Here is a 26,097-nt window from a genome sequence, read left to right on the forward strand (position 1 = left end):
CTGTAAAAGTGCATCCCAATCGCACCCTATTTCCTCTAATAGTGCACTACTTTTGACCAGAGCCCTATGGCCAGTATATGGGGATTAGGGTGCCATTTGGGATGCAAGTCACAGGCTCCGACAGGAGGCCATAGTGACCAGACTCCCATCTCTTCTTCTCCTCCTCCTCCACTCCGGCCCCTGAGCCGAGGGCTACAGCAAACAAGCATAACTCATATAGTACCAGTCAAAAGTTTGGACACACCTACTCATTTAACAGTTTTTCTTTATTTTACTATTTTCTACATTGTAGAATAATAGTGAAGAAATAAAAACTATGAAATAGCACATATGGAATCATGTTGTAACCAAAAAGAGAGTTAAACAAATCAAAATGTATTTTATATTTGAGATTCTTCAAAGTAGCCACCCCTTGCCTTGATGACAGCGTTGCACACTCTTGGAATTCTTTCAACCAGCTTCATGGGGTAGTCACATAGAATGCATTTAAATTAACAGGTGTGCCTTCTTAAAAGTTCATTTGTGTTTTTTCTTTCCTAAATGCGTTTGAGCAAAATGGTTGTGTTGTGACATGGTAGGGGTGGTATACAGAAGATTGCCCTATTTGGTAAAAGACCAAGTCCATATTATGGCAAGAACAGCTCAAATAAGCAAAGAGAAACGACAGTCCATCATTACATTATCAAGACATGAAGGTCAGTCAGTATGAGAATTTCAAGAACTTTGAAAGCTTCTTCAAGTGCAGTCGCAAAAACCATCAAGCACTATGATGAAACTGGCTCTCATGAGGACCGCCACAGGAATGGAAGATCCAGAGTTACCTCTGCTGCAGACAGAGGATAAGTTAATTACAGTTACCAGCCTCGGGAAATTGCAGCCCAAATAAATGCTTTACAGAGTTCAAATAAGAGACACATCTCAACATCAACTGCATGAGACTGCATGAATCAGGCCTTCATGGTTGAATGTGTGGGAACTCCTTCAAGACTGTTGGAAAAGCATTCCAGGTGAAGCTGGCTGAGAGAATGCCAAGAGTGTGCAAAGCTGTCATCAAGGCAAAGGGTGGCTACTTTGAACAATCCAAAATCTAAAATCTATTTTGATTTGTTTAACACTTTATTGGTTACAACATAATTTCATATGTGTTATTTCATAGTGTTGATGTCTTCACTATTATTCTGCAATGTAGAAAATACTAAAAATAAATAAAAACCCTTGAATGAGTAGGTGTGTCCAAACTTTTGACTGATACTGTAGATTTATTGGAATGTGATAGCACACAAAACCTATGACTCACATTTGGCTTTGTGTCTTTTCTTAATGATGTTCAGGAAAAGCTGCCTGTCTCAGACTGATGCTGTTACTGTGACAGATACGGTGTGATAGGGTCAATTTTCTCTGTCTCCACAGCAGAGACAGCCGACTCTGTACACAAATCTTACTTACACTGTGAGCCAATCCCCATGTCCTCCATGCAAAACAGCAAGTGAAGTACAAATATTCCCACCTTGACATTCTGGGGAATGTTACATAAGACATCTATTTTCTCCAGGTTTCAGGTTACTCTGCAGTCTCTGTCACAGGCTTTCCACCTTCGGTGAGTGAATCCTGGTTGTCTGAGGATTGTTACTCTGTAACCCAATAACACACCCATGGGGTGACGATAGGAGCACTGTCTTAGAAGGTTTGGGGGATGTTTACACTGAGCTCAGCCCTCCCACAGTCAGACACTAGATATCTGTTTTTTCTGTACGATCGTCTGTCCATGGGAGTATCGGCTAAGTGTTAATATAGAGATCCATTTGTCTGAGCCTAGGACCCCCACCTCTCTTCTGTTAGCAGCCATTTCATGTGGTGAGACATTGGTTTATCTGATCCCCAAGGATCACACACTTTGAGAGACAACACCAAGTTACATTTGTCCAACAATGTTATTCTTTCCTTTTTTTTCAAAGCTGGTATGGTTTTCAAAGCCTTTTGCAATCTCGACACGAATTTCAAAGGCCATGGGCAGAATTAGAACAATATCCAACTTTGAAACAATGCATAAAGGGAATGATAGTCATGTGAAATAAATATTGAACAGGTAATGCCCTCATTGATCTGTACAGTATACTGTAAGTCTCTGAGATATAAAATGCTGAGGGAGAGAGTGAAGAAACATATGTTTTGAAATTGCAGAGGCAGGGAGAGATGTTGGAAATTGCCCTCTGACTCTGACATATTTGTAATTAGCAAGTATGGAGATTCAAGGCTATGGGAAATTTCCAGTCCTCTTTGAGTGTGGGGGTGTTTGAATTGGAAGGGAGGAGGTTCTTGGGGTTCACAGGACATAAATGGATTTGGAGAGAAAGAGGCATTGTAAAACCATTGCACTGTGCTTTTGTGTAATTCTGAGCAGAGGCGCTATCAAGCACTGTGGGTCTGAGTTACGGCATTATTCTATAATAAGAAATTGGACCTAAAATGCCCTGCTATATTGCCCCTAGCCACATCAAAGAGCACCCTGTGGTGGTGCTGGTTTAATATTTAATGCCATGCACTAATAAATGTCCCCTGGTCATGGGAGAGCAGCAACACCTCCCTAAAAAACAAATGATCGGGGAAATGAAAGGAAATTGGGGGTTGGTTTTCTGAGGACTAAGCGAACACAATGCTATATCACCGAGGGATTTGAGCGAAAATAAGATCAGAAGGGGGAAGAGAATGCAGTCTGAGAATAATGTAAAAGTAGTATTCACAATTTGTCTTTCCAGACACCTAATTTCAAGGAAAGCATTCAAACCACGTAGAGCAGAAGAACCAACCCTGACCTCTACTTCCTGTTTGAAGAACCAACCCTGACCTCTACTTCATGTTTATTATACGCTCAGACAAGAGTTGTTTCTCTTTTGGAAGAGTTTATATAAGGACCACAAACCTTACAGGCTGTCCTTTCTGCATCCTAAATACCACTATTCAAATTGATCAAAGATGTCTTTGACTAAGCTTTTATGACAGTGTAAACTGCCATTCAGACATTTCCTCAAGATTGCTACAGGGGGCTTTATATGCCGTGTGACATTTACCGTATATGACATTTTTTATTTCAATCATAGATTTCTGAGTCTCATCACTTCTGCACCATCAATCCTGTCACATAGAGCTCATGGGTCTGAGCCTTTATGCTGTACGCTCCTCATGACGAGTAGTCTCCGTAGGCAGACAGGTTGCCTCTCACATTAACAACGTTCCAGCATACACCCTTGGTCTAGGATTTCTGAGACAACATAATAAGTAAAAAATCTGGAAGAGGAACGCTCCTGTCCCTGTCTAGCTGGGACCACTGCTCCTCTCCCATGTCTTCCCAGAATCTCTCGATCACTGTATGTGATGGAAGAACATCAACACCTCATCAGTATTGATCGGGTTGCCATGACACCAGAGCTGGGTCTAGTTCATGCAGTGGATGTTGATGTTCTTTGGTGAAGGAGCCTTGGTGCTTCAGTCTTCCTCTGCTCTACGGCACTGTTAATAAGTGGTCAAAAGTAGTTTATTACATAGGAAATAGGGTGCCATTTGGAACGCAATCACCCTCTCGACCTAAAAGTGAGGATGGGCTCCCTTGAACATTTTGGAAGTATTTCAGATTTCTGACATAAGGTTGTCTTGTTTTCGGCTCTCTTGTTTTCGGTACTTCACTGTGAAAAAGATACAGCTCTTTAATGTGTTTCATCCTTGTGTGGGTCATGTAACCAGTCATTTTAATCCTCTGTGGTTGTCATGCCAACAACATTTCCAAGGCAGTTGGTTGGGTAAGCTCTGTGGAGTGAAGTGATTAGTGTGTACACAGATACACTACATGACCAAAAGCATGTGGACACCTGCTTGTCGAACATCTCATTCCAAAATCATGAGCATTAATATACCACTTCGTGGCCGAGCCGTTGTTGCTCCTAGACGTTTCCACTTCAAAATAACAGCACTTTCAGTTGACTGGAGCAGCTCTAGCAGGGCAGAAATTTGACTAACTGACTTGTTGGAAAGGTGGCATCCTATGACGGTACCACGTTGAAAGTATGAGTCAGTATGAGTCATTCTACTGCCAATGTTTCTCTATGGAGATTGCATGGCAGTGTGCTTGATTGTATACACCTCGTAGCGACAGGTGTGGCTGAAATAGCTGAATTCACTCATTTGAATTATACTTTTGTATATACAGTGCCTTGCGAAAGTATTCGGCCCCCTTGAACTTTGCGACCTTTTGCCACATGTCAGACTGATTGTTGTCCTATGGACAGAGTCTCCCACCTCAGCTGTAGATCTCTGCAGTTCATCCAGAGTGGTCATGGGCCTCTTGGCTGCATCTCTGATCAGTCTTCTCCTTGTATGAGCTGAAAGTTTAGAGGGACGGCCAGGTCTTGGTAGATTTGCAGTGGTCTGATACTCCTTCCATTTCAATATTATCGCTTGCACAGTGCTCCTTGGGATGTTTAAAGCTTGGGAAATCTTTTTGTATCCAAATCCGGCTTTAAACTTCTTCACAACAGTATCTCGGACCTGCCTGGTGTGTTCCTTGTTCTTCATGATGCTCTCTGCGTTTTTAACGGACCTCTGAGACTATCACAGTGCAGGTGCATTTATACGGAGACTTGATTACACACAGGTGGATTGTATTTATCATCATTAGTCATTTAGGTCATTGGATCATTCAGAGATCCTCACTGAACTTCTGGAGAGAGTTTGCTGCACTGAAAGGGGCTGAATAATTTTGCACTCCCAATTTTTCAGTTTTTGATTTGTTAAAATTTTTTGAAATATCCAATAAATGTCGTTCCACTTCATGATTGTGTCCCACTTGTTGTTGATTCTTCACCAAAAAAATACAGTTTTATATCTTTATGTTTGAAGCCTGAAATGTGGCAAAAGGTCGCAAAGTTCAAGGGGGCCGAATACTTTCGCAAGGCACTGTATAGTGTACACAGGAGGTTGGTGGCACATTCATTGGGAAGGACGGGCTCATGGTAATGTCTGGACAGAATAGGTGGAATAGTATCAAATACATCAAACCCATGGTTAGATGCCATTCCATTAACTCCATTCCAGCCATTAGATGAGCCGTCCTCCCCTCAGCAGCCTCCACTCGTAGTGTATGTTGTGGACATGTGGAGCGAGGAAGGAAAAGGTGTGCTGGGTGCCTGTCACTACTGTCTCTCCTGCTTGGTGATGGCTGAGGAGACAGATGGGAGCTCACATAGCCATGAGTCCATATAAGCTCCTCAGTTCAGATCTAAGGCACTGCGCCCAGGCAGGTTCACTCTCTGGATCCGTCCCAAATGTCATTCTATTCCCTTTATAGTACACAGCAGTGCACTATATAGGAAATAGGGTGCCATTACTGTGCACTATATAGTGAAGAGGGTGCCATTTGGGACTAGGCCTCTGTCTGCCTGGGACATCTCCACACCTCCACTGCTGCTGTTAGTCATATGGCAATACTCTCTTCTTCTGGTGGGACATGTCTGGCATGAGAAGAAAGGACATAGATTGAGGAATGCAATGAATCTTCATACCTATACTGTCAACATTGCATTTTAAACTAATCAGTTGATCCACGTGTACAAGTAAAGACACTTTTTACTTGTTGGTTTCCTGTATCTAACCATTAATGGCTGAATTTTATATTAGCAGATCATTTGCATAAACAACTGACATAACTTCATTTTGGCTTTTTGTGGTGTTGAATTTTGGTTTAAAATATACAGTTGAAGTCGGAAGTTTACATACACTTAGCTTAGAGTCATTAAAACTCGTTTTTCAACCACTCCACAAATTTCTTGTTAACAAATTATAGTTTGGCAAGTTGGTTAGGATGTCTACTTTGTGCATGACATAAGTAATTTTTCCAACAATTGTTTGATTATTTCACTTATCACAATTCCAGTGGGTCAGAAGTTTACATACACTAAGTTGGCTGTGCCTTTAAACAGCTTGGAAAATTCCAGAAAATTATGTCATGGCTTTAGAAGCTTCTGATAGGCTAATTGACATCATTTGAGTCAATTGGAGGTGTAGCTGTGGATGTATTTCAAGGACGACCTTCAAACTCAGTGCCTCTTTGCTTGACATCATGGGAAAATTAAAAGAAATCAGCCAAGAGCTCAGAAAAAAAAATTGTAGACCTCCACAAGTCTGGTTCATCCTTGGGAGCAATTTCCAAATGCCTGAAAGTACCACATTCATCTGTACAAACAATAGTATGCAAGTATAAACACCATGGGACCACACAGCCGTCATACCGCTCAGGAAGGAGACGAGATCTGTCTCCTAGAGATGAACGTACTTTGGTGCGAAAAGTGCAAATAAATCCCAGAACAATAGCAAAGCACCTTGTGAAGATGCTGGGGAAACAGGTACAAAAGTGTCTATATCCACAGTAACCGAGTCCTATATCGACATAACCTGGAAGGACGCTTTGCAAAGAAGAAGCCACTGCTCCAAAACCGCCATAAAAGCCAGACTAAGGTTTGCAACTGCACATGGGGACGAAGATCATACTTTTTGTAGAAATGTCCTCTGGTCTGATGAAACAAAAATAGAACTGTTTGGTCATAATGACCATCGTTATGTTTGGAGGAAAAATGTCAGATGTATATGTTTGTGTCCGGAAGAATTTCATGGTACAGTGCGATGACATATCATGTATCTTTTATTTAGTCACTTGTCAATGCAGCGTGGAATCTTGAAATGACCACATTTGTCACTCTGACTGAAGATTCATTAATAAAAGTTTACAAATTACGCTTGTGGAGATGTTTGAAAATGCGGTATCATCCGTTTACATTATGTGCTCACTCATCTGAGAAACCATGACTTTATTGCATTTCATATACATTTACAGAGGATACTGCAGGATAAACTAATGTTGATTTGCTGATTTTCCGGGTTTCAAGGCATCAGCTCCCAGTACTTCACTTTCACCACCCTGAATGTTTTGCTCAGAATCCATTTGAGTTGTAGACTGTGGGATATTTCACTAGTTGAAACATGATACATTTTCAACGATTGATGTCCTTTGCTGCCAGATTTTGAAACATAAAACACAACCTTGTCAAAAAAGGGAATGAGGGCTAAGGAGAGTGCCCACATTGATAAATGACTACCACGCAACATTAAGTCAGAAAAGCAGGCAGGCTGCAGTATGCAAATAAAAGATACATGATATGTCATCGCACTGTACCATGAAATTCTTCCGGACACAAACATATACATCTGAAATGCACTGGCAGGTGACATGGGAGATATTGCAGGTTACTTGCATCATTATACAATTGTTTGAAAATACTCAACTTATGTAACGCAGGTATTCCTTCAAGGGAACACGCAATGCCATCAGGGGTACGCCAATTTTACTTTTTTTAAATATTCACATTTTCAACAGTCCATTGAGTAAGGCCCGCATCCATGGAGACACATACCAGCTCTACTGGTAGTACTGATGTGCGAGCATCAGTAATTCTACATTTGTTGTTAGCCTAGCTAGCATGGATACTGACAGTTGTGAATCTGATGCAGCTGAAGAGCTACTGCTCCCTCACCCGAGAAAGCACCGACCAACAGGCAGGGACGTTGGACCATCGAAGAGGAACAAATATGATGAGAACTACATTGATTTGGGGTTCACTTACTGTATATTGGGAGTAGTGCCTTTTCTCAGCCACATTGTGTTATATGTGCAAAAGTACTATCTCACAACTCAATGAAACCTTCACTCTTACACAAACATTTAGAAACAAAATATGCCAATTTGAAAAATAAGCCAAGGGAGTTTTTTGAGCGAGAATTAAGATGACTTTCGAGTAGTAAGACATGTATAAAAGCTACAGATAGCATTAATTTGAAGGAGCTAGTAGCATCTTATATGGTGAGCTACCGAGTGGCTAGTACATGCAAGCCCCATACTATTGTGAAGGACTTAATTCTTCCTGCTGCCGCTGATATGGCTGGGACAATGCTGGGGGGAAAGGCCAAAAAAACTACATAGACAATGACTTCATCAAACAACACTGTTTCACGATGCATCAGTGACATGGCAGGAGATGTTTTGAAACAATTACTACTTCGCATACAAGCCAGTGAATTCTATGCGTTACTGCTGGATGATTCAACAGGTGGCGGGCCTGGCACAGCTCCTGGTATATGTCCGTTACGTTTATGGGGGTCAATTAAGGAAGAAATCCTCTTCTGCAAACCACTGGAAACCAGGACAACAGGAGAGGATATTTTTAAAGTACTGGACAGCTTTTGTACTGATGGCCTAAAAGCCATGACAGGGATACATATTGGAGTGGTCACGCGCGTGCAAGCATTAGGCTCCTGATGCCACTTGTGTACAGTGCAGCATCCACCAAAAGGCTCTTGCTTCCAAGGGAATGCCTGGCAGCTTGAAAGTCGTTTTGGACACTACAGTAAAAATGGTTAACTTTGTTAAAGCAAGGCCCCTGAACTCTTGTGTGTTTTCTGCACCATGCAATGATATGGGCAGCGACCATGTAGCGCTTTTACAACATACAGAAGTGCGCTGGTTATCAAGGGGCAAAGTATTAGCCTAGTGGTTAGAGCGTTGGACTAGTAACCGGAAGGTTGCAAGTTCAAACCCCCGAGCTGACAAGGTACAAATCTGTCCTTCTGCTCCTGAACAAGGCAGTTAACCCACTGTTCCTAGGCCGTCATTGAAAATAAGAATTTGTTCTTAACTGACTTGCCTGGTTAAATAAAGGTCAAATAAAAAAATTGACATGTTTTTTTTAAATTGAGAGACGAGCTTAAAGTTTTCTTTTCTGACCATCATTTTAATTTGTCTGACCGCTTGCATGATGATGCGTTTCTCACACAACTGGCCTGTCTGGGTGATGTTTTTTCTCACCTGAATAATCTGAATCTAGGATTACAGGGACTCTCTGAAACTATATTCAATGTGCGGGACAAAATTGAGGCTATGATTAAGAAGCTTTTCTCTGTCTGCCTTAACAAGGACAACACACAGGTCTTTCCATCATTGTATGATTTTTGTGTATATCGAAGCACCTAAGTGAGTTGGGTGAGCAATTACGCAGGTACTTTCCAAGAAACGGATGACAGAAAGAACTGGATTCATTATGCCCTGCCTCTAGTCCATTTACCGATATCTGAACAAGAGAGCCTCATCGAAATTGCAACAAGTAGTTCTGTGAAAATTGAATTGAATCAGAAGCCACTGCTGCTCTCAGAGTATCCTGCCTTGGCAAATCTCACTGTTAAGACACGGATGCCTTTTGCAACCACGTACCTATGTGAGTCTCTCCCCAATACAACCCAACACTGCAGAGTTATGTGAATCCTTTCAAGCACACCCTTCTCATGAACCTGTGGTGAGTTATTCACAATTTTCACAACAAATAAGGTTTTATATGTAAGATGGTTAAATAAGAGCAAAATGATTAATTATTATTATATTATTATTTGTGCCCTGGTCCTATAAGAGATCTTTGTCACTTCCCACGAGCCGGGTTGTGACAAACACTCAAACTCATTCTTATGTTTAATAAATGTATAGTGCCAGGCTTACAATGATGGCAAAAAACAACATTTGAGAGTGGCTAACCCTGGTGTTGGAGGGGTTACGCAGCTGGAGGTTGAATGTTTGAAGGGGTACGGGACTATAAAAAGTTTGGGAACCAATGTTCTAGGAGAAAGGGATGTTTGATTAATCACATGATTGGAGAAACAGTCATTTGTCAGGAACTGAACATGGAAGGGGTGCTGAATAATCAGAAACAGACCATGGTTGTATTGCTGCTATTTATGGATACACCAGATCAACAAATGGTTTCCTTTTATGGTTTTCTCAGCATTTTCACATATTCAGATTTCTGCAGAAAACATTTGGAAGTTAAAGACCTGGTGTAGCCAACAGTGTGATTTTCCTGTGTTTGAAAAGGCGGCCTGAAATTTCTGCCTGTTTTGGTGGGATGGAGTGTTGGCCTGCCTTGTGAAATCATTTGGAAGACATACCTTTGCTTCGGTTTTTCCTTATGAGAACTATGAGAGGAGTGCAGTAGGTTTCCATGACTACGTCCCAAATGGCACCCTAGTGCCTATATACTGTAGAGGTAACCTATATAGAGGGCCCTATGGGCCCTGGTCAAAAGTAGTGCACTATATAGGGAACAGAGGGACATTTGGGACAGAGACAGAGAACCACTGGCTACAGATGTCAATGGGAAATGTGTTTTATTCAAGAGCCAGTCCCTTCAAATAAACATGATTGATTCTCAGTCTGCATGACACCATAATCACTGTGATCGCAACAGGAAGTTTCCAGTTCAAAAGAGCAGTTGAGAGGCATCCTAATGAAAATGAAAACGTTAATTCCCTGGTGATAGGGCCTTGAGGATCTCATTCCAAGCTCTATGTTACACTGTGGGCTCATCTGAGACCCAACAGGACAAAATGTATGACACGGTGTGAGACCCAGATGGCAATGTATTTTGCTTGTGTCACTGTTCACCTGATTGGCATAATGTAGTCACCAAAATGATTGAACTATATACAGTCAAAATACACACTCGTTCCTAAATCATTCAATGTAAAGGTTTAGCAGCTTTTTAAATATCACATAAATATCCCAGATAAGCTCTGTTCTGCCTCCTCTCCAATCTGAGTGTCTATTCCTCATGAACCTAGAACCTATTGGTTCATTATAGCCTACATTTGTCATTTAACTGTGTAAATATATTACCTTTTATATGTGGCATAAACATAACCAGCCACAACGTTTTTAATCTGAAATTAATCTGAATGAGTGAACTGTATAACCTTTTTTGACTGTATCTCTGTAATTGTAAATGTATTTATGTAAAAAATACATATTTATTATTTTTTTACTAACAAATTCAATCAATCAATCAACACGTGCAGCGGCCATTTGATGAATGGAAAGAGACTGTTACAAAACACAAAAGTTGTCAAGCCAAGGCTTCGATACTGGTTAGGCCTACGAGGTAGGGAGGGATGTATTTTCTGTTTCTCGAGATTGACATAGTGTATTTATTGTGATGTTGAAAACGCAAACCATGATATTGAAGCTCCTGATGTCGGTATACTTTGTTTCTTGGTTGTGTGGTGATTTGGCACAGAAATCTGTTGGTGGAACATTTGTTACATATACTGTATTTTATATAATTAGAAATATACCATCAAAATGTAGAACATCTGATTTCCCCCTAGCTGATCATTGTCTGCAGCTGGCTCTGATCGTAGTGTAAATGAAACGGGGAGGGAGAAGGAGCTCGTCTGTGGTGGTCGGCGAACCCTCAACCTTCTGGCCCATTAACCACCCTGCGTGTCATCGACTGTGGCACAAAAGCATGTTGATGTCGATATCCACATTCATACACAGGTTCGTTGCAGTTATTGTTGTTTGCGGTCGTAAACATTATTTAACATTAATTTTAACAGTGTGTGTGGGGGGGGTGGACCAGGCCATATTTTGGTGATTTATACAACAAATGAATGTGTTATCCCTTGCTTTATCTAATAACATAACCAAATGACCTGGATTGCAGTGAGTTGAGATTACATTAAAAATACATACATGGTGCAAGTGATCAATGCTGTTCGAGATTCTGCGCAGATTACAGCAATTTTAATTTTCTCCACAGACCAGCAACAACCTATGCATGCTATCTTGAACATGCACGCTTTATATGATTACGTAATAAGACATTTATAGTTAGAGTAACCAAAAAAATGTGGCCATGGATGTGTTACTCATTTTAAGGTTTTTAATTGTATTTCAAAAGTGATAATGAATTGTGTTTAGTTGTCAACGCAACCAAATGAATGTTCTGCTTAGATAGTTTCATCTGTGCCACTGACTTAGTCTGGCTTAATTACAGTTTGTCTACAAATGAGTAATTGACATGTTGAATTCACAACTCCAGCTCAACCAAAAATCCAAGTTAAAGAATATGAATAAATCTAGATGTATGTATATATATTTTTTAATTCTGAGTTGAATTTACACAATAGCTGTTGATTACTTTCCAAATGCTATATACTGTAGGCCTAAGTAACATCATTGATGATATATGAGTGATAAAGTATGGTACATTTAATTTGCTCTGTTAAACCTACCATATGGAATGACTTTGATTGCAACAGTGAATCTATCTAGTTTAAGTGGAACTCTCTCAACAACCAGTATCACGATAACACATTGGTAATAGTCAGTGACAAATATCATAGCTAAGCAGACCTGGGCTTGGCTTGGTTAAAACCCTTAACGGGAGACCAAAGGAGAGCTGTAGATAGATCAATTCTCCAGTACGAGGTGCTTTCCAACGTACTTTCTTGTATGTGTGTGTGTGTGTGTGTGTGTGTGTGTGTGTGTGTGTGTGTGTGTGTGTGTGTGTGTGTGTGTGTGTGTGTGTGTGTGTGTGTGTGTGTGTGTGTGTGTGTGTGTGTGTGTGTGTGTGTGTGTGTGTGTGTGTGTGTGTGTGTGTGTGTATGTATGTATGTATGTATGTATGTATGTATGTATGTATGTATGTATGTATGTATGTATGTATATATATATATATATGTGTGTGTGTGTATATATATATATAGTGCATATAACATTAAAAATCTGACATTTGTTTTAAAATATGGGGGTGAGTGCGGTTCTCTTGCAGGAAGTTTAAGACGGAGTGGATCGGTTCGTCAGTTTCTTGTCCCGTAAGTTCAAATCGTGGCAGTAAAGGTACTCTACAATTGAACAAGAGACGCTGGATTTATTGCTTGCATGCTCTCTGGTCATGGCTATTGTGGAGAGGTTGATTGAGTGTGTGGACAGGTGTCTTTTATACAGGTAACGAGTTCAAACAGGTGCAGTTAATACAGGTAATGAGTGGAGAACAGGAGGGCTTCTTTAAAAAAACTAACAGGTCTGTGAGAGCTGGAATTCTAAATGGTTGGTAGGTGATCAAATACTTATGTCATGCAATAAAATGCAAATTAATTACTTAAAAATAATACAATGTGATTTTCTGGATTTTTGTTTTAGATTCCGTCTCTCACAGTTGAAGTGTACCTATGATAAAAAAAATTACAGACCTCTACATGCTTTGTAAGTGGGAAAACCTGCAAAATCGGCAGTGTATCAAATACTTGTTCTCCCCACTGTATATATTGAAAGTTAGGTTGGAGAAAGATGCAAAACAGAACAAAAACAGAATTGGACATTGTTTCTAAGTTCCCACTGAATCCATAGCCAGCCTTGTCAGGGCGTGACAACCTAGATGCTATTTCAGCAGAGAGAGAGATTGAGAGAGAGAGAGAGAGAGAGAGAGAGAGAGAGAGAGAGAGAGAGAGAGAGAGAGAGAGAGAGAGAGAGAGAGAGAGAGAGAGATGTGGATAATACTCTTCACAGTCAACACACCTCTAAAGGACGTTTTAATAGGCTAGGCCATTGGTGACAGTCTGAAATAAAAAGTATAGACCCTGATGAGCACTTGGTTTATTATTTCTCATTTTGTTCGTTTACTGCTGTTGATGTTTTTATTACAGACACAGATAGAAAGTGTTGGCCTCCAGGGGTCAACTCAAACTTTGATGACACTGAATTCAAAACATGATTGACTTTGTTTAATCAAAAATGCCATACGCGCTATAGTTTCATGAACACTTTCATGACAATGTTGTAGAAAGTGGAACTAGAAAAAGGCTAACCTCTCAGCTGTGGATTTTCACTGCTACTCTTTTTTGCACAAAAGCAGCAATGGGGGGCTAAGATATTGGTACCTAAATTAACTACAATTTTTGTATTCTTCACCCCCCCTACAATCAACACTGAAGGATACACCTCTTCATGGGAGGTGCACGCCCAATATTTCAGTTTTTGATTTGTTAAAAAAGTTTGAAATATCCAATAAATGTCAATCCACTTCATGTTTGTGTCCCACTTGTTGTTGATTCTTCACAAAAAAATACAGTTTTATATCTTTATGTTTGAAGCCTGAAATGTGGCAAAAGGTCGCAAAGTTCAAGGGGGCCAAATACTTTCGCAAGGCACTGTATACTGGTTATCAACATGCCCATGCACCTCACTCCTCCCCCCTCGCTGGCACGCCACGTTATTTCAACTTGGATAATGGGTCATATTTGGTTGATCAATGAGATTACAACCTATATTCACCCACTCAATTAGACAGCCAAAAGTTAGTTGAATTTCCCATCTGTAATCCCTATGCGTTCAACCATATGAAAGCACAAACAAATTCCAATGGAAATTGACAATCTCCACAGAACTGTGACGACCTTGCTATGTTGAACTTGCGCACTTTAGTTATATGATCACATAAGAAGAAATGTATAGTTACATTAACCTCAGAATGTGGCCAAGGATGTGTTACTCATTTTAAGGTTGAATGTTAAATTAGTTTGTAAGCTAGCCTTAACTGTAGGCTATTTACTGTATTAAAAAGTAATATTGAATTGTGTTTGGTTGACAATGCAACCAAATATAAACATTTGAAGGAGATGTATCTGCTGCTTGGATAGTTCCATCTGTGCCACTGATTTAGTCTGGTTTTAATTCCAGTTTTTGTCTTCAAATTAATAGTTGACATGTTGAATTCACATCTCCATCTCAACTTTAAAAAGTAGGACAAAATCAAATCAGAACTTTATTTAAAGTGCATTTACATTTTTGGGAGATTTAGTCCTATTCTTTAACTTGGACAAATATCATAGCTAAGCAGGGCTGGGATTGGATAAAACCCTGAATGGGACGCCAAAGGGTAGCTGTACATAGATACATTTACATTTAACATTTAAGGTAGCTGTACAGAGCGACTAGATACATTTTCAGCAGTCTAGGAGATGCTTACTTACCCTTACTTACCCTAGATACATTTTCCAGTAGGAGATGCTGCGTAGCCTATAGTTTTTTTCTGATTTTGGATGTAACGTTGAAGATCTGACCTTGTTTTAAATGTAAAAACTCAACATATTTCAGACAAGGTTTGTCTATGTTGAAACTTGCTTAACATGATGACATAATCCTGTGATTGATCTTTTTTTAAATCCAATGTATTTTCCATGTGGATTTCACATCACAATACGTTGACAAATTATGTTTAAACAAGGTTGATTCAACCAGTTTGTGCCCAGTTGGCCCTCTTAGATATCTGCCTTTTGAGGTCAATATCTACAGTAATTGATCATAAGACTGACAATGAGCTATCCCAAGGGCATTGTCCTTTCATCTTCTCTGGCCTATATAATCCTTAATGAATAACATTACAGTGATGGGAAAAACATACATGTAGCAGTCTGGAAAAGAAACAGATGTCTAAAGAAAAACACAGGCTAATGATACAAAATGATCATTTGACATAACATACTGTGCTGTTGAGGACTACACAATGCATGGTACTTCTGAGGTGATTCATCAAAATAATGAATCCAGAAGATGTCTAGGCTACTCTCCCTTGCCCCACTCTGCATATGTCACATCATTTACATTCAGTGTGTGCCACTGACAGGAAATCACCTAACGGATCACTCACTGGTGGGATTCAAATGAGCTTGTTTAAAGCAATATTTTAATTGGAAAAATATAGATAAGTAGCCTAATGAACAATAAGTTCAAACAAGTTCAATTTAAAGAATATTATAGAATGTAATGTTTCATTATAACACATCATAGCCATTGAAATCATGAGAAATGTATATTTTGCCTTATACAAGCTTATCCATATGTAAACCTATTTGAGCCCTAATGCACTGAACCTGTTAAAGTACCTGTATGTGCAGCTATCGTTTTGTCCAAGTGCAAAATTCGTTTATTGTTCTTACAGTTGAAGGCTGCTTTGGGGTTGGCTATATAAATCTATGGAGAGCGCGTTTCGCAGCACGTGATGTGGCTTTCGAAAGTGATGCTTCATAAATATGCACACACAGAGAGAGACTTCAGACATCGCAGCAGCCGCAACTTAGGTCCACTGCGGGAGGCGCACATGAGAGAGCAGATGCCATTCTGAGCGCCCATCAATAAACCGTATTAACCAATGAATAACTAGATCGTTGGACAAATATATTTTCTATATAATTGTAAATGTTTTTAACGTTCCTTGTTTTAATGATTACATTTATAGTTCTTTTGTCAGGTATTACGAGTCAAGGTTGGATTAATGGTTGGATACATTTTGGGTGGAGGGACCTGTGCGAGCAATGTGAAGGTAAAGACTTTTAATTAGGTTATTATAAAGCCCACTGGAGCCGAGGACTGTGGCACTTCAAATGTTCTACTGCTTGAGTTCATGCACATCTTAGAATATTAGCTCAAAAGTATTTCAGAGTTCCTGCACCTACATATAAACGGTGCCGGCACTCAAAATTAGTTTTTCATTCATTTCACCGTACAAAAACGAGAGGCTATAGCAACGGCATCGAATTGTAGATCTATAATTGAGGAAAAATAACCCGTTAATTAATGTAAAAAATAAATGCGAAACCTAATTAACAAATAATACATGCTGGTCTCATAGACTAGACGTAACATAGTGAAAGTAAAACCCGAAAACCTCAAATTAGTATGATATGTTACATTTGGTATGTTTACATAAAACAGAAGGTTACTTAATTCCAAAACGAAAGGAGTGTGGTTGGTCATGGTGGAAGGGTGTCCTATAACACGAACTTCTAGTAACCTGAAGGTTGCGGGTTTGAATATCATCATGGACAACTAACATTTCAGCAACTTTTCTACTACTTACTACTTTTTAGCTACATTGAAACTACTTAGCATATTAACTAAACCTTCCCTTATCCTTAACTCTTTAACCTAACTCCTAACCTTAAGGTGAATAAATGTTTATTCCCATTTAGATAACAGTATAATACCCCATCAGCTTCGGTATGATTGCACCTGTGCACCATCCTGTGGCTACTGCTAAACATGAGCATGACTGTAAAGGGAATGTATAACAGGAGCTGCATTTAGTGATCTCCGACATAGCCTAGCTTGGCCAAACGTGAACAAAATAGACTGCCTCTTGTTGCACATGACTTATCTGATAGGAATGGAATTGTTCTCTCTGTGTGACATGCAGGGCAACAGCTAAGTAACAGTGAACTCTCTTTGACCATTCCTAATGGTTAACCTAAAAAAATGGAATAAAAAGCGTTGCCCCTCATGCACCCCAAAAATCTGAGGAGGCACCAAGTACGTAAGGATGGCTGGAGGTGGTCCGGGAGTTGGAGAATTTCGATTTTTTTTCAAACACCTGAAGCCGTTTTCCTGCCATATAGAGCCATAATCATTATGCTTAATTCTATGTAAGAAATATGTCAATTTTTCTGCATAGCTAAATTAGCTAAAATGTAATAATGAATTATAATTGTAAATTTAAAAAACGATTTTATTTGGTGTGCCACTGTGTTTTAATGATTATGACACCTCTGCTGATCATCATTAGACAATTCAAATTTTATATAATTAAATATACAGGTAACTGCCAAAATAAAGGAAACACCAACATAAAGCGTCTTAATAGGGCGTTGGGCTGCCACGAGCCGCCAGAAGAGCTTCAATGCGCCTTGGCATAGATTCTAGTGTCTCAACAATTTTTCGATGAGAAATTCCATCTTTTGATGTTTTGTTCATGGCGGTGGAAAGAGCTGTCTCAAGCGTTGCTCCAGAATCTCCCATAAGTGTTCATTGGGTTGAGATCTGGTAAGAGAGACACGCGCACACACACACTTCTAGTCATGGTAACTAAAATCATGGGCAACTGGGCATTTTTATACATGACCCCAAGCATGATGGTATGTTAATTGCTTAATTAGCTCAGGAACCTGCTTTCAGTATACTTTGTTTCACTCATTTACTTATGTTTCCTTTATTTGGGCAGTTACCAGTTAGAAGTTTGTAATTAGAACACCCCGATGATTTTGCTCATTCAAGCAATGTGAGAAAAAGCCCAATCTAAATTATAGTTTAATTTTGGCAAATAATATAGGATTAAATACCATTTTGATACGACAACTCTTTAACAGTTTAACTGTCATAAAAGGGCACAATTCTTGCTGTGCTTTCCAATTTCTCCTGTTCAATGTTAAGGCATAAACACAAACATTTCTCTTATAATTTCATAGGTTAACCAGAGGTCATCTTAAACCCCAGTGTTCACCTCTCAGGCCCAGTCATGAAGTCTGTGCTGGATGGTGTGGCAGACACCACCTTCCGGACTATAACCTCTGGACTGCTGTACCTTGGCTCCAATGATGCCAGCTATGATGACGCCACCATCAACACTGACTTCACTAAGGGTGGATTGTCCGTCCAGAAGCCTTTACCTGCTTTCCGCAGTAACTCTTTCCCAGACAAGGTGCCTGGAGATGAAGAACTCATCCTAAAAGGCATTCCATTCTTCCCCACCAATGCCACAGACCTGTTTGGCAACAGTAGCGGCTTTGGTGATGAGGGAACCGGAATCCAGTGTGCGGAGAACTTCGTGGACATGGAATGCTTCATGATCCTGACCCCTAGCCAGCAGTTGGCAGTGACGGTGATGTCCCTCACTCTGGGAACCTTCACTGTGCTTGAGAACCTTATCGTGCTGTGTGTGATCCTCCAATCCCGCACACTGCGCTGCCGCCCCTCCTACCACTTCATAGGAAGCCTGGCTGTAGCCGACCTGCTTGGCAGCGTCATCTTCGTCTACAGCTTCCTGGACTTCCATGTGTTCCACAGAAAGGACAGCCCCAATGTGTTCCTCTTCAAGTTAGGTGGGGTCATCGCTTCGTTCACAGCCTCTGTGGGAAGTCTGTTTCTCACTGCTATAGACCGCTACATCTCCATCCACAGACCCCTGGCCTACAGGCGCATCGTCACGCGGACCAAGGCTGTCATCGCCTTCTGCGTGATGTGGACTATCTCCATCGTCTTCGCAGTGCTCCCTCTGCTGGGCTGGAATTGCAAGCAGCTCAACTCGGTCTGCTCAGACCTTTTCCCGCTAATCGATGAGAAGTATCTAATCTTCTGGATTGGGGTGACCAGCGTGCTGGTCCTCTTCATCATCTACGCTTACATGTACATCCTGTGGAAGGCCCACCACCACGCAGTGCGCATGCTGAGCCGCACCTCCCAGAAGAGCCTGGTGGTGTACTCAGCAGACGGAACGAAGGTGCAAACCATGCGCCCTGAGCAGACGCGCATGGATATCCGGCTCGCCAAGACCCTGGTCCTCATCCTGGTGGTGCTGGTCATCTGCTGGGGCCCTGTGCTGGCCATCATGGTCTACGACCTGTTCTGGAAGATGGATGATGATATTAAGACAGTGTTTGCTTTCGCCAGCATGCTCTGTCTGCTCAACTCAACAGTCAACCCAATCATTTACGCCCTGAGGAGCAAGGACCTGCGACACGCCTTCCTCAGCTCATGCCAGGCATGCCGGGGCAGTGCCCAGCAGCTGGACAATAGCCTGGAGTCTGACTGCCAGAGCAGGCACATCGCTGCCAACAGGGCTGCAGAGAGCTGTGTGAAGACCACTGTGAAAATAGCCAAAGTGACTATGTCTGTCTCCACTGAGACATCTGCAGAAGCTGTTTAGCTGGTCATCATCATGCCACAGCGATATTGTGCAACTTATCTGTTTCAGAGGAAACTTTCTCACAAGGTGGTGGACCTTCCACAGGATGTAATAAATTACACAAATAGCTAAACGCTTCAACGGTTCATTACTTCATTGTTTTATGTTTATGAGGTGTGCTGGTATAGTGTTCTAGTGCCTAAGTGCCAAATTGATTTGTAAAGGTGATGAAGAGAGTGGATGGACTCAAAATGTGTTTGACCTATCCAAGACTGTCATAAGTCTACTGCTGATCATAGACTTAATGATTATCAAACTGTAGATAGTACTGATGGTGAATTCATGAAGGCTTAGTATATTTTTGTACTGTGAATTCAGGTTCTGAAACAATGATATCTTAATTCATGGGATAAGGGGCTACTGAAGTTTTTGATTAGAAGTATGTGTTATCAAGATGTCAATATGTGTACGTACCATAAAGAAGACAAATCTTTGAGGCTTTGAGCAGCCAGAAGAGGCATTGACTTTGTCCAGGCATCATGTACAAATATACAGTATGTTTTGTGAATAGTTTACATTAATTTACATAAGGGTATAACTTTAATATGTATTTATTTAAGACATGTATGATTCATAAAGCAACAGAGTTACTCATGTATTTTCTTTTTGTACCTGTCTGAGTTTATTATTTAATACAGAAACAACCGAGGCGTAGGATAAATAAAGCCTGACCTGACTTTGTGTAGACAGCTCCATTGATTGTTGGGAGTCATCTTTCATACAGAAGCTGGATGAATCTGAAAACCACATTGTTCAATTTAATGACATCAATTTGTCATCTGAAGCCATAATAAGCTCATCTGCAAGATGTGTTTAATAAGCCAAAAATCTACAATGGAATTCTCTGTAATGTAGGTACTGACCGACTGATACGTAACTCCTCCCAACAAAAAAATCACATGTATTCTGTCTTTCACTTCTTCCTCTCTACTCTTGGCTATAGTAGTATTTTTTCAATAAAAATGAATGTACACCAAACAATTGTACAGTGTTACATACAATGCAGTTCTGAAAAGTGGTGGCCACACTACCATAATAATCATGCCATAGATTAAATTCAGATGATTTAAGTGGTTTTCATTCAATTCAGTACATTTGTGAATAACCTTACAACTTGATAAAAACAATGTCAACCTGTCAATCTTATCAAATTGTTTCAGTGTTACCGTCAATAAATATAATTTAGCACTATTGACGCGGATTCTTTTGATATTTGAGGAGACAACAGCTACCCTAGAGCAGGCCGAGAACTCAGCTTTTGGATTAACTAAAAAATAAGATAGCCTGTTAACTTTTTGGTTTTCTGAGTATTTTTATCAAAAGCAAGCCTTTCATTATAACTGACAACATGTTAGAATGGAAGTTATACTGTGTATGCATTGTATGGAAATGAGCCTTTTACAAGTGTTGATCAAAATGTAATTTTCAATTAGATTATATAGGAATTTTAATCTAGAACTATGACTCAGTTAGCACAATTGTTCTTTAGATATTTATCTTGGTGTTAAACTACTACTGACAGCTGTTTACCAGTGTGCTTTGCTGCCTCTTGTATTGTTGAGTGTTGAAGATCAAATGTCAACTGTCAAGTGGCTTCTGTACAGTGGTGGCATCTGAGGATTGTCTGTGGAAAAAAATAATCTGCAGGATTCTTTTTCTTCCGTATTGCAATGTAATGTTTCCAAGCTTTTGAATAAAGTCACAGCTGGTTATGATGTCTGCTGACCATGTTCATTTTTATTTGGTGAATAGTTGTAAGTACAGTGTGTTCAGCTTACAAAAGGCAAGAAAATCACAATAGAACAAATTTGATATACTCATAAACTGTGGTAGCGGACACCTAGGTCATGTTTGAACAACATGCTTCCTTCCTTCCTCCCGCCTTCCTTTGAAGTAATCTTTGATAACATGGTGTTAGATCCAACACAAAGAAGTGTAAGCAATCACCCATATAGCTTCTACACCTACATCAATCAAGTCAGATGTGTTATTACTCCATCTCAAAATGGCTGGAAGGAAAGACACAACATCTTTTCTTTTCCATGAATGGAAGGGAAGCAGTGATTCCTGAAGATGATTCTCGCCCTCTTCTGGACTAACTACAACACTGCCCTCACATTCATACAGCATGGGAATTTCCCAACAATTCTTCATTGTCCACATTATAGGCCTTTTTGGAAGATGGTTTATCAGAACAATCCTGCAGGGTGAATGAATAATGATACTATGGCCAAATACAGGGCCAGGGGTTTGTATGTATAATGCATCTCCGATTAAAAATTAGGTCCCACTGTCCATGTAATCTCATTCATTGTGATCTAAAAGGTCAAAACGGATCCTTAATCAGCTCTCCTACTCTGAGACTCTTGATACATATAGGGCCCTCTACATGGGACTTTGAACCAGTGCTATTAGCACTGCTATACCTTGTCTGTTTATAGAACAGCTCAGACTTACAGCTGAACAGAGACATATGACAGAGGCAATGTTATGACTATGATTTAATAGGATGTCAGTTCAGTTACATTTAAATCAGTTACATCTGAACATGGACTCATGGACAAGCAAATGACATGTAAGTAGAGAAGGAAGTGCACCTCAAACACAATGGGGCCAGTCCTAAACTAAACTGAAAGTATGTAGCCTACTACTGACATACATGGGAATGTCCTACATAAGAAAGACACATTGAAGGAATATTGAACTATTCTCCAATCATTTGAAACAGCTGTGGGATGAGCTGTTGAATGAGCTGTAATAACCTAATATATCTCCTGGAAACTTCATGATGCTTTTTCCTGCTGGTAAATTAATCACATTGCAGGACAGGGCCAGTTTTCCCAAAAGCATCTTAAGGCCGAGTTCCTTGTTAGAACCTTGGTAGCAACATTGTTAATTATCTGAGCGGTTACCAAAAGCCATCTTTATTAAGGTTGCACTTGTAAACGCTTGTAATCCAACGCCGGCCTCAGACCAATAGTAGAACAGTTAAGTGCGTCATTAAATGTTTTTTTGCCCTCCTGCATTACTTAAAACCTCTTAAGGATCGGACCCTTTTTTTTCAATTTTCACCTGAAATGACATACCCAAATCTAACTGCCTGTAGCTCAGGACCTGAAGCAATGATGTGCATATTCTTGATACCATTTGGAAAGGAAACACTTTGAAGTTCGTGGAAATGTGAAATTAATGTAGGACTAGGATAATATAACACATTAGATCTGGTAAAAGATCATACAAATAAGAAAACATTCCTTTTATTTTTTGTTCCATCATTTTTGAAATGCAAGAGAATGCCCAATATCTGATGTAGAAATCTAGGCGCAATTTAGATTTTGGCCACTAGATGGAAGCAGTGTATGTGCAAAGTTTAACACTAATTCAATGAAGCATTGCATTTCTGTTCAAAATGTTGTATCAAGACTGCCCAAATGTGCCAGATTGGTTTATTAATACATTTTCTGTAACTGTGCACTCTCCTCAAACAATAGCATGGTATTATTTCACTGTAATAGCTACTGTAAATTGGACAGTGCAGTTAGATTAACAAGAATTTAAGCTTTCTGCCTATATCATAAATGTCTATGTCCTGGGAAATCTTCTTGTTACTTACAACCTCATAGTAATTATATTAGGCTACGTTAGCTCAACTGTCCCACGGGGGGGACACCGATCCTGTAAAGGTTTTTTAATACACAGATCTCGGCTACACATAGAATCACATGATTAATCCATCTTTCTGTGACCGCGGATAACATCAGAACAAATCAAATCAAATGTTAATATTCACATGCGCCGAATACAATGCGCCGAATACAATACCTTACAGGTCCAAAACGATATCATAACCACCATCGATAAAAAACAGTACTGTGAAGCCGTCTTCATCGACCTGGCCAAAGCTTTCGACTCTGTCAATCACCGTATTCTTATCGGCAGAGTCAACAGCCTTGGTTTCTCTAATGACTGCCTCGCCTGATTCACTAACTAATTCTCAGATAGAGTTCCGTGTGTCAAATCTGAGGGCCTGTTGTCCGGACCTCTGGCAGTCTCTATAGAGGTGCCACAGGGTTCAATTCTTGGGCCGACTCTGTTCTCTGTATATATCAATGATGTTGCTCTTACTTTGATCCACCTCTACGCAAATTACACCATTCTGAATACATCTGGCCCTTCCTTGCACACTGTGTTAACAAACCTCCAAACGAGCTTCAATGCCACACAACACTCCTTCCGTGGCCTCCAACTGGTCTTATACACTAGTAAAACTAAATGCATATTCTTCAACCGATCGGTGCCTGCACCCGCCCGCCAAGCATCACTACTATGGACGGGTCTGACTTAGAATATGTGGACAACTATAAATACCTACAGTTGAAGTCGAAAGTTTACATACACCTCAGCCAAATACATTTAAATTCCGTTTTTCACAATTCCTGACATTTAATCCTCGTAAAAATTCCCTGTTTTAGGTCAGTTATGATCACCACTTTATTTTAAGAATGTGAAATGTCAGAATAATTGTAGAGAGAATTATTTATTTCAGCTTTTATTTATTTCATCACATTCCCAGTGGTTCAGAAGTTTACATACACTCAATTAGCATTTGGTAGCATTGCCTTTCAATTGTTTAACTTAGGTCGAATGTTTTGGGGAGCCTTCCACAAGCTTCCCACAATAAGTTGGGTGAATTTTGGCCCATTTCTCCTGACAGAGCTGGTGTAACTGAGTCAGGTTTGTAGGCCTCCTTTCTTGCTTACGCTTTTTCCGTTCTGCCACAAATTTTCTATGGGATTGAGGTCAGGGCTTTGTGATGGCCACTGTTTCATCGGACCTGTGGACATTTCTCCAAAAATTATGATCTTTGTCCCCATGTGCAGTTGCAAACCGTAGTCTGGCTTTTTTTATGGCGGTTTTGGAGCAGTGGCTTCTTCCTTGCTGAGCGGCCTTTCAGGTTACATCGATATAGGACTCGTTTTACTGTGGATATAGATACTTTTGTACCCGTTTCCTGTTTTGTACCTGCATCTTCACAAGGTCCTTTGCTGTTGTTCTGGGATTGATTTGCACTTTCGCACCAAACTACGTTCAGAATGCGTCTCCTTCCTGAGAGGTATGACGGCTGCGTAGTCTCATGATGTTTATATTGTTTGTACAGATGAACGTGGTACCTTCAGGTGTTTGGAAATTGCTCCCAAGGGAAACCAGACTTGTGGAGGTCTACAATTGAGTTTGAAAGTAGGCCTTCAAATACATCCACAGGTACACATCCAATTGACTCAGATGATGTCAATTAGCCTATCAGAAGCTTCTAATGCCATGACATCATTTTCTGGAATTTTACAAGCTGTTTGAAGGCACAGTCAACTTAGTGTATGTAAACTTCTGACCCACTGGAATTGTGATCCAGTAAAATATAAGTGAAATAATCTGTCTGTAAACAATTGTCGGAAAAATTACTTGTGTCATGCAAAAAGTAGATGTCCTAACCGACTTGCCAAAACTATAGTTAGTTAACATCTTCTACAACCAAGCCATAAGACTCCTGAACATCTAATCAAATGACTACCCAGACTATTTGCATTGCCCCCCCTCTTGTAAAACCGCAGCTATTCTCTTTTGTTATCATCTATGCATAGTCACTTTAATAACTATACCTACATGTACATATTACCTCAACTAACTGGTGCCCCCGCACATGACTCTGTATTGTTACCCCCCTGTATATAGTCTCTCTGTTGTTATTTTACTGCTGCTCTTTTATTTCTTATTCTTATCTGTACTTTTTTAAAACTGGATTGTTGATTAAGAAGTCTCTTGGACCTAGACTTGGCGCTTCAGTACCGCTTGCAGTGCGGTAGCAAAGAGAAGTCTATGACTGGGTGGCTGGAGTCTTTGACAATTTTTAAGGCCTTCCTCTGATACCGCCTGGTATAGAGGTCCTGGATGGCAGGAAGCTTGGACCCAGTGATATACTGGGCCATTCGCACTACCCTCTGTAGTGCCTTGCAGTCGGACGCCGAGCAGTTGCCGTACCAGGCAGTGATGCTCTCGATGTTGCAGCTGTTAAACCTTTTGAGGATCTGAGGACCCATGACAAATCTTTTCAGTCTCTTGAGGGAGAATAGGTTTTGTCGTGCACTCTTCACGACTGTCTTGGTGTGCTTGGACCATGTTAGTTTGTTGGTGATGTGGACACCAAGGAACTTGAAGCTCTCAACCTGCTCCACTGCAGCCCCATCGATGAGAATGGGGTGTGCTCGGTCCTCTTTTTCCTGTAGTCCACAATCATCTCCTTTCTCTTGATCACGTTGAGGGAGAGGTTATTGTCCTTGCACCACACGGCCAGGTCTCTGACCTCCCCCCTATAGGCTGTCTCATTCTTGAGGCAAATACAAAGTTGTTGATGTTTTGCAATTGATAGACCTATTAACAAGCA

At 40.4% G+C, this 26,097-nt stretch overlaps 1 protein-coding gene across 2 annotated transcripts; it reads left to right on the forward strand.

Moving 5' to 3' along the window:
- The first annotated feature begins 15,956 nt into the window (after window positions 1-15,956).
- LOC118398765 (cannabinoid receptor type 1A-like) lies at window positions 15,957-21,373 on the forward strand. 2 transcript variants are annotated; one of them, XM_035794443.2, is made up of 3 exons: window positions 15,957-16,063; window positions 16,161-16,244; window positions 18,163-21,373. In XM_035794443.2, exon 3 carries the CDS (start codon window positions 18,213-18,215, stop codon window positions 19,617-19,619), a length of 1,407 nt encoding a protein of 468 aa, XP_035650336.1. In that variant the 5' UTR covers window positions 15,957-16,063; window positions 16,161-16,244; window positions 18,163-18,212; the 3' UTR covers window positions 19,620-21,373. The 2 variants fall into 2 exon arrangements, with proteins under 2 accessions (XP_035650336.1, XP_035650334.1); XM_035794441.2 differs by having other exon boundaries at window positions 15,966-16,244; window positions 18,205-21,373.
- The last annotated feature ends 4,724 nt before the right edge of the window (window positions 21,374-26,097 follow it).

This window comes from Oncorhynchus keta, chromosome 19, assembly GCF_023373465.1.
Source record: "Oncorhynchus keta strain PuntledgeMale-10-30-2019 chromosome 19, Oket_V2, whole genome shotgun sequence".
Classification (NCBI taxonomy): Eukaryota; Metazoa; Chordata; class Actinopteri; order Salmoniformes; family Salmonidae; genus Oncorhynchus; species Oncorhynchus keta.

Excerpts from the sequence above, each read along its gene's own strand:
- LOC118398765 (XM_035794441.2), top strand. The coding sequence starts at position 16,121 with ATGTTTTTAACGTTCCTTGTTTTAATGATTACATTTATAGTTCTTTTG. Across the intron at positions 16,245-18,204 it reads CCTGTGCGAGCAATGTGAAG|GCCCAGTCATGAAGTCTGTG; the intron begins GTAAAGACTTTT and ends TTCACCTCTCAG.